Source organism: Ciconia boyciana, chromosome 6, assembly GCF_034638445.1.
Source record: "Ciconia boyciana chromosome 6, ASM3463844v1, whole genome shotgun sequence".
Taxonomy (NCBI): Eukaryota; Metazoa; Chordata; class Aves; order Ciconiiformes; family Ciconiidae; genus Ciconia; species Ciconia boyciana.
Genome location: NC_132939.1, coordinates 45,667,957 through 45,676,797, shown reverse-complemented (window position 1 = coordinate 45,676,797; position 8,841 = coordinate 45,667,957). Strand labels below are relative to the sequence as shown.

At 59.6% G+C, this 8,841-nt stretch overlaps 1 protein-coding gene across 2 annotated transcripts; it reads left to right on the top strand.

Moving 5' to 3' along the window:
- The first annotated feature begins 212 nt into the window (after window positions 1–212).
- RPS6KL1 (ribosomal protein S6 kinase like 1) lies at window positions 213–8,184 on the top strand. 2 transcript variants are annotated; one of them, XM_072865859.1, is made up of 10 exons: window positions 213–660; window positions 852–976; window positions 1,781–1,873; window positions 2,691–2,738; window positions 3,461–3,593; window positions 4,950–5,879; window positions 6,697–6,786; window positions 6,938–7,020; window positions 7,313–7,408; window positions 7,520–8,184. In XM_072865859.1, the coding sequence occupies exons 1-10, from the start codon at window positions 423–425 to the stop codon at window positions 7,628–7,630; spliced, it is 1,947 nt and encodes a 648-aa protein (XP_072721960.1). In that variant the 5' UTR covers window positions 213–422; the 3' UTR covers window positions 7,631–8,184. The 2 variants fall into 2 exon arrangements, with proteins under 2 accessions (XP_072721960.1, XP_072721959.1); XM_072865858.1 differs by having other exon boundaries at window positions 7,475–8,184.
- The last annotated feature ends 657 nt before the right edge of the window (window positions 8,185–8,841 follow it).

Here is an 8,841-nt window from a genome sequence, read left to right as displayed (position 1 = left end):
CGGCGCTCCCCGCACGGTACTGGAGCGATGAAGACCCTGCCCGGGGCGGCGGCGGCGGGACCCCCCAGCCGGGCCGGGACCGGCGGTGGGGGCCGATGACCTCATCCGCAGCCAATCAGCGCCGCCCCGGCAGCCCCGCCGCCCCGGGGGCGCGCGGCGGCGGCGGCACGCGGGCCCGGCCCCGCCGCGCCCCGCCCCGCCCGCCCCGCCCGGCGGCGGAGGATGCTGCCGGCGGCGCCGGCCCAGGTGCGTGCCCGCGGGGACCGGCGGGGGACGGGGCGGGGAGCGCGGCCGGGGGCCGGTGCCGGTGCCGGTGAGCGGCGCCGGTCAGCGGCCGGCGGAAGGGCCGGGGCGTGCGGCGCGCCTCACCCGCGCGTCCCCGCTCCCCGTCTCCCGGCGGCGCAGGGCGGCGGTGCGGGGCCATGAGCCGGCCGGAGGCCGAGCCCTGCTCCCGGGCGCTGGCGCAGGCCCGCGTCTACCTGGGGCAGCTGCGGAGCCGCGTCTCCCCGGCGGGCCCCGAGGGCGGCGGGCGGCGGGACTACCTGGTGGAGGCGGCGCGGCAGCTGCGGCTGGCGCTGGAGCGGGACGTCAGCGAGGACTACGAGGAGGCCTTCAACCACTACCAGAACGGCGTGGACGTGCTGCTCCGCGGCGTGCAGGGTGCGCGGGGCCGCCTCGGCGGGCGGGGGGCCGGGGCATCCCTCCGGGGGAACCAGCGAGGGGACCGGGGCATCCGTCCCGGGAGCGCGGCCAGGGGGCTGGGGCATCCCTCCGGGGAAACCAGCGAGGGGACCGGGGCACCCCTCCGGGCAGCACAGCAGGCCCCTCACACCCACCCTCTGTGCCCGCAGTTGACCCCAACAAGGAGCGTCGGGAGGCCGTGAAGCGGAAGATCACGCAGTACCTGAGGCGTGCGGAGGAGATCTTCAACTGCCACCTCCAGCGGGCTGCAGGGGGTGGCAGCCCCACCGCCACGGTGAGGGGCTGGCGTGGGGCGGCACGGGTGGGATGGCAGTGGATACATGGCACTGGGAAACCTGGGGGGGGACATACAGAGCAGCCCCGCTGAGCCTCCTCAACTGCCTCTGCCAGATGTCACAGTAAGGTGGCGTAGAGAAAATGGCAGACACATCAGCTGCAGAGTGTCCCAGCGTGCCGGTGGCTGTGAGGGAGCTGGCAGCCCTTTGCCCTGCCTGGGGCAAAGAGCTGAGGTGGCCCCAGCTTGCCTGGGGCGCTCCCAGGACAGCCCCCCACCCCCCGAGGTGTGTATGTTTCAGCTTGCAGCCATTGTAGTGAAAATGGCCATTTTCGGTGGGACTGAAGCCACTGGGGGGAACCACCTTGTCAGCTGTGAAAAATGTCGTCTTCCCTGTCATCGTTCCCATCCAGATGGAAACCAAAGATTATGGCTGCTTGCTGCGTTGTGGGAAGGAGGTGGTTAATGAATGAAGGGAGAGGGGAGTGAGGCAGGGCACGGTCAGGGTGTAACACAGACCCCCTTAGTGTTGAGGTGGTCCAGATCCAGGTGTAAATTTTGGAGTGATTTTACATCTGCCGCAGGTGCAGGCTTTCCCTGAAAACTTCAGAAATCGAGGAGCTGGCCAAGAAAACGGTCCAGCTGATGTTAGGAATCAACCACGGTGGTTGACGAGTTGTCTCTGGATGTTGGTCAGCCTGGCAGTATTGCTGCCTGCTCTGGAAAATGTGGGGACTTCTCCCACCCGCTCTCATGGACAGTAGCATCTCTAGGTCCCTCATCCTCTTCTTCACCACCTCGCAGGGTTACAGCAGCCTGCGCTTCCGGCCGATCAGGACGCTGAGCTCGGCAGTGGAGAACCTGAGACGGTGTAAGGTTGTGGGAGTGATCGATAAGGTAATGACTCGACCTGGAACTGGGGGGGTGAAGCTGGGGCTGGACCAAGGGGAGTGTAACCTGGAGGGTCCTGGCAGCTGAGATGGAGGTGCCGGCCCCCAGCGCACCCACCAAGGAACGTGAGAGTTACCATCCACACCATTCCCACCAAGGAAAATTCGCAGGCAAGGATGCAAGACCCTTTAGGGGTTAGTTGGGAGATCTGTTAATGTCCCCATTCCTTTTGCTTACAAGATCTCCCAAGATATTTACAAGGAGGTTGATGCATCCGGTTCTTTCCCATGCATGGAATCATGCTTGATGCCTAGGTACCATGATGGTGGACTCCTATGGATAATCTAGACTTCAGGAGAAGATAACCTAAATGGATGAATCAACTAATTAGTAGTTCATGATCTTGGAGTGAAGATGGCTTACCGTCTCCATACACACACTGGCACGTTGCTCTCTGCCGTTCATGCATCTTGGTTTGTCAGGACTGATGTGGTCCTCCTGTCCTGCCGAGGCCCAGGCGGGCAGCCCAGCGCACCCCACAGAGCCCAGAAGCAGCAGTGCGAAATGCTTTGTTGTGAAGGAAGCGAAAATAGTGTGGGAGTCACCTCTTTAACGAAATCTCTACTCCCTGGCTCTGTGGCTATCTCACTGCTCATAACCTGTGTTTTGTCTTTCAAGAGTAGGGGTTTGAGCACCACCAAACTCCTCTAGTTGGGTGGGAGTTTGTTGTTCCAGAGTTGAGTCCCCGGGTCATTCCTGTAGGCTGTGTGTTGGGGGGGGAGCAGTCACCGCTTCTGACTGGTACTGTATATACTGCTCCCAGGTGCAGATCGTCCAGGATCCGGCCACTGGTGGGACCTTTATACTTAAGGTGGGTGTCTTCAGTTTAATCTGCCTGCTTCTCCCTGTCATGCCAGAGCCTCCTTGTCCAAGCAGGTGGCTGGGGCAGGTGAGAGGACCAAAAAATAGCAGATCATAGAAGTGTTACAGGAAGCTCGTTGTTCATAAAGCTTCTTTTGGCTGCCTCAGAAGGGAAGTGGTTCTTCTCAGTCATCCATTCCTCTGCCTTGTAATGCTGCAAGCCAAGCCTTAATGCCCATGTTAATCTGGGTCAACCCCTGAAACAGGTGGTGGGTGAGATGTGGTCAGTACAAGTCCTAGGGCATTTTCCAGTGCCCTTGGAACCAAAAATAAAGGACTTTAATAATTGGACAAGGAGGCTCTGGCATGACAGGGAGAAGCATCAGTTCCAGAGGGGAGAGTAGAGAGGGCTGGGATGACGGGTTCCCATCTGAAGGAAGCAGGGGCAGTTGTGGGGGAAGGCCACTGCTCTGGACCAGCAGTGTCCTCTGGGTCCCTCAGTGCAGGTGGGGAGCGCTCTGCCTTGGCAGAGCTTTGCAGAGTCCTGCCTTGTCACAGCTTGGTGCTTGGGGCTGACAGGGAGCTCCACTGCAGGCGACGCAGGCGGGAGGCATGGGGCTTAGGAGATGGCATGCTACCTTTCTGGCTGGCCTCCTGCCCTGCCAGGTGCTAGGTTGCAGGAAGTCCAAGCCTCCACTGTGTTGTAATGTCCATCTACCTGTACCTCCTCAGAGCCTCCCCAAATCCCATGTTGAGACCCGTGAGCGACAGACCATCATCCCTCATGGGGTCCCCTTCATGGTCCAGCTGCTGTGCTACTATGTGAGTGAGGACTCCATCTTCCTCCACCTGGAGCACGTGAAGGGTGAGTAGGGACGGCATTGCCTCCCATCTGTGGAGCATCCTGCTCTTATCCCCAGCCTCCCTTTCTTTAAAGTTTCAAATATGTTTCTTCTGCTGGTTTGGGACTGTTTTTTATAGTGACAGCACAAGCTGTCTTCTTCATAGAAGGGTGATGGGTACCAGGGCTTGGAGACTTTGTGGAAGGAGCTGCTCAGCTGTACTGGGGATTCTGGAGGTTTGGTAAGAGCTGACTGGGGAAGTAACCTAGAAATGGGCCTGTGGAGACCTACAAGGAGTAAGAGGTTGTGTGTGTAGGGGTGTTACATGGAAACTAGTCTTAGGGACCACTGAGTCCCATGGGAGGGAACGGTCGTGCCTTGAGGCAAAGAGGTTGATGTTGTCCAGTGTCTTGAAAAGAAAAACCTCTTCATTTTACTGGCATTGTTTGTCCATGACAGGAAAGCAATGGAGAAGGAGAACCAAGTGAGGTAGTTCACCTGGATGTTGTAGAACAAAACAATCTTTTGATAAGACCTTTATACATCATTTTTTGGTTACAAAAGAAGAGGCCACACTGGATTTTGAGATCAGACCAAAGAGAGAAGATGGAGAATCAGGGCATAAAGGGAAGGGAGCACACTGGGGTTCGGGTACAACAAGGAGGCAAGCTTGGGGCTTGTCCCAGATCCTGGTGAACAAGTGTGACAAGGTGGGGGCTTGTCCCAGGGAGCTTCTTTGCTCTCTGCTGGTTGCATGGATGTGTAGGGAGCAGCAGCTGGAGTCCAGCAATGACAAATGAAGGCTGACGTGTGTTGGAGAACAGCCTCAGCTCCTCATGCATTGCTGTAGGATGAATTTGCAGAAAGCAGCCAGCAGCTGAATGTGGTGAGGCTGGGAAGCCCCGGCAGTGTGCTGTGGGCTCCAGGGCTCACTGCTCTGGCTCATTGCTGACCCACAGGCTCTGTGCCATGCTGTGGGAGCTCTCTAGCATTGCCGTCGCGTGTGGGGGAAAGGCTTTCAGGGGAAAGCGGGGATGGCAGTGGGATCGGGGCATGCGTGAAGGTTTGGCTGGCCTGTGACATGGAAGTGGCAGAGCTGGGATCAAGGAGACCGTGCAGAAGGGGGAGCAGGGCTGCTAAAGGAGGGGGGAATGGGCCTTTGGTGTGCCAGGTCCCGGGGAAGGTGTGGCGTTGAGCATGGTGTGCTTGTAGGGCTGGGGAGTATTCTGCATGGACTTGAGCTTTGCCGCGGAGATTGACAATGCCCAGTCACGTCCCCAGCGCGTGGGCCTTGGCCGGTGCCTGAATGGGCTGTGTCTGCAGCGGGGGAACCAGGGATGCTTTCTGCCCCATCACTTGTTCTTCTCTCCGCTTTCCAGGGGAGACGCTGTGGTCTCACCTCTGCTCCAAGTACTGTGTCCAGCAGGGTTCTGCCGATTCAAACACCATTCAAGCCCTGAGGGACCGTGGCAGAGAGGACGGCGTGGGAAGCTCCCAGGGCAGCAGCCAAGTCTCCATCTTCTCTGCTCGGACAGGCAGTGGCCTCCCAGGGTCTGTGACCCACCGAATATTGGGAAACACTGATGCCTTGCCCCCTTGGGAGCAGTCCCCCGACTCCACGGACCCCGGCTTGGGGAACCAGTGCCAGCTTCACCTGGCTCCCACTGGTGGCACGAGGGCTGCACCTGGAGGGCGGAATCTAAGCATGACCCAGGCTATGTCTGGCGTCATGGACCATGTTGCAGCAGCATCGGCCAAAGGCCCCGGCCACCTTACTAACCAGGGCCTGGTCATCTACCCCTGGGACACTCCAACCAGTGGCACGGGCTGTGTATCAGAGAGAGCAGCCTCCCACCAAGACCCTGGGCCACGTGCCGGTGAAAGGCTTCCTCAGACGCCCGGCCCCGTACCGAAGACTGTGAGAGGGGGCCAGCCAGGGGCAGGGGAGCTGCTGTCTCAGCAAGCGTCTGAGGTCCCCTGGGCTCGGCCTCTCCTGACCTCCTCGGCTCAGAGGCAGCTTCGTGCAGGAGTTGCCCCGTCCAGCTCTGGCAAGCCCTGTGGGCCTGACCCAGCAGTGCGGGAGCCCTCGTGGGGAGCAAGCCAGGCCTGTGGCCGGCTCGGAGAGCAGCCGCTCTCAGGACAGTGCCGGTCTCTGGCTTCCCGTGGGCATGGCTGGAGAGCGTGGGCTGTGAAGGAGGAGCAGGTGCAGCTGTGGGCAGCAGAAATCCTCCTGGCCTTAGAGGGACTTCACCAACAGGGTGTATTGTGCCGGGACCTCAACCCCAGGAACCTGCTGCTTGATGCAGCCGGTAGGTACTGCCCCAGGCTGCTGCCCTGAGGAGAAGGAGGTTGGCCTCTCGGCTGGGAGACTGCCGTTTGCCCCATTTCCAGGGACACAGACTTTCTTGAGTTTGCTTTGGGGGAGGGCGGGAGTTTGGGGAGGTTTGGATGTTTCTGAACCTGGAAGTGTGGTCTCAGTTGGGATTTTGAAGCAGTTATTACAAGAGCTGTCTCTGCAGTGGGAGAGTCAGGGGCCGCAGCCACAGGAATGCATTGCCGCTGCTCCCACGTGGGGGCTGGCTGCTTGGGAAATCCCAGCGCGGGGAAGCTGAGACCAGCTGAACTGTGCCTGAGGTTAGTGGGACTGCAGCTTTCCCCTGCTTGTAGTTACTGCTCACTGGGGTATTCTGGAGCCTGCCCATGCCCTCAAGCCATGGGTACCACTGTCAGTGCAAGCCGATTGCACGTCCCTGCTCAGCTAGCAACAGCTGGGGCAAACTGGAGAGCTACAAATTGCTTAGGAGAAGAAAAATAGAGAGAGCTTTGCAAGGGGAAAGCTAACCTTCCTCCCTTTGGCACTGCTTCTTTCCTCACTACAGCCTGCCCTGAGTTCTGCGAGCTTGGAGCCCACCTAACCAGTCTCACCAGCTGCACAGGCCTGCTGGGCACCTGGGGCAAGCACTGGGAGGCCAGGGGATGCGCAGTGCCTCTGGGTTCAGGGCATGGCAGGGACCCAGTACCCTGGCTGTTCCCAGTTGCGGGGATATGGCTTGGCTTTGTGCTCCGACCAAAGTCCCTAGCTTTGTCCTAACGTCCCTGCTTTTGGCTCTGGTGTCTGCTCTGCAGGTCACGTCCGTCTCACCTTCTTTGGCCAGTGGACAGAGGTGGAGCCCCAGTGCTGCAGCCAGGCACGGGAAGAGCTCTACAGTGCCCCAGGTAAGGGACGCGTCCCCTGCCTTCTGCCCTGCACCCAGTGCTGCCAGCCGGGAGAGAGGGGACTTCTGCAGGCAGGGAGATGTGCTTGGTGTGGCACAGCCACTGGCACTCCCTGCCTCCAGCTCTAATGCCTCTCTGGCTCTTTCTGCAGAAGTGGGGGGGATCGTGGAGCCCACCGAAGCAGCTGACTGCTGGAGCTTTGGCTCTCTCTTGTACGAGTTGCTGACAGGAGTGGTAAGAGGCAGAGGAGCTGTGTGAGGAGCGGGGAGGAGGAGGTGACACTGTAGCACAAGGGCTCCCTGCCGCGCAGGGCTGGGAGGGTGCCTTGCCTTGCTGGCACCTCAGCACTGTGCCAGGTTACTTCAGGCACGTGGTTCCTAGTGCCTGTGCATGGTCTCCAGGTGTTCCGGGCCCTGGGTTTTAAATCCTGCTGTGTAGAGCTGGGGTTGTGCGGTGATGAAGGCTCAGCAGGGTGCTGCTACCCTCCTCAGTGCGCCTGCTCACCATCACCCTCTGCCTCCTGCAGCCACTGTCCCAAAACCACCCTTCAGGGATTCAACCTCACACCCAGCTGCATCTGCCAGAGGGGCTCAGCGTGGCCGCTATGTCGCTGCTCACTGAGGTGAGGGGCTTGGGTGGATGGGAGGGAGGATGGGGCTAGAGGGTACAGCCTGGGTAGCTTTTCCAGTGTCCCCATCTCTGCGTCCTGCTGTCCCATCCCCTTTCTCTGCAGCTCCTACAGTACAACCCAAAGCGGCGTTTGGGATCTGGAGGAGGTGGCATGGCGAAGCTGAAGTCCCACTCCTTCTTCAGCACCATCCCGTGGAACAAGATGGTGGGCTAGGCAGCTGTCCTCCCTGCGGGGAGCTGGGCACAGAGCCACCGTCCCTGGCACTTGTGACCACAGGTGGCACTGGCAGCTCTGCCTGCTGGGGGCGGTTTGCCTGCAAGGGCTGCCCTGGGGTGGGGTATGCATGAGGTTTTGCAGCCTTACGTGTTCTTCTGTCTCTGCTTGTGGTTGTTGGAGAGGAGGCTGTGGTCTAGGCCAGGCTGTCTTCTCCTTTAGGTCCTCCCTGGTGAGAAAGCAGCCCAGGTACCCACCCCTGGCGCCAGGCCATGCTCCCCTTCTGGGTCATCCCTTCCTCAGCTTAGCACCGTGCCCTAGGACTCCCTCCCTATCATTTTTATCTCCACTGCTACCACAGTGACCCCCTGCCCTGTTATTTTTTGTGGCTTCCAAGTGCATCTCCTCTGGGCCCCGCTGGCTGGTGCCCAAGCCTGGGGTCTGCACCCAGCCCTGGCTGCATGTATGTGGGTAATGCCTGCTGGAGTGGCGAGATGGGAGGGAGCCCTCCGCTCTTCTCCCCCCAGCCTGCTGAAAAGAATAAACCACTTGTTATTGCGTGCAGAAGTGTCCTTTTGTTTCTGAGCTGGACCAGGGAGGCCTGGGCTGCCCCAAATCTGTCTCAAACCTGCGTCGGAGCCCTGGGTTGGTGTTGCCCACTGGCTGTCAGCACCCTGCAGGCAAAACCTGGAAGGTGGCACTGAGTGCCTGGCCATCTCCCCTTGTGCCCCACCTGCCTCATGGCCTCTTGGATCTGCACAGCCATGCAGCTGCAGCTCAGAGTTGGGAAAATACACAGAGTGCTTGCGTTTTCTTCCAGCCTTGGCTGTTCTCGTCATTACCCGTTCTGGCTCCAGCCTCCTGTGCCTGGGTGCTCCTTTCTGCTGGCAGGACAGCAGCCCTGCTGCCCTCAAAGCGCAGTCATTTCTGGTAGAACAAAGAGCGAGGGTTTAAAGGGATGAGAACCAGCACTGACGGAAGGAGGAGAAGAGCAAATACAAACCAGGATGGAAGAAAAAGAAGCATGAACAAAGGGTGTCTGCTAACAGCCCAAGGCAGAAGCTGCTGCTGTGCTCATTTGTGCAAGTCAAAGGCACAGGCTGAAGGACAAGCTAGCAACGCAGCAGTGTAGTTTTGGCCCTCCTCTCCCAGCACTCCCTCCCATCATCGCTCACTTGTCCCTGATAGTAAGGAATTACTGGCACCAGTGA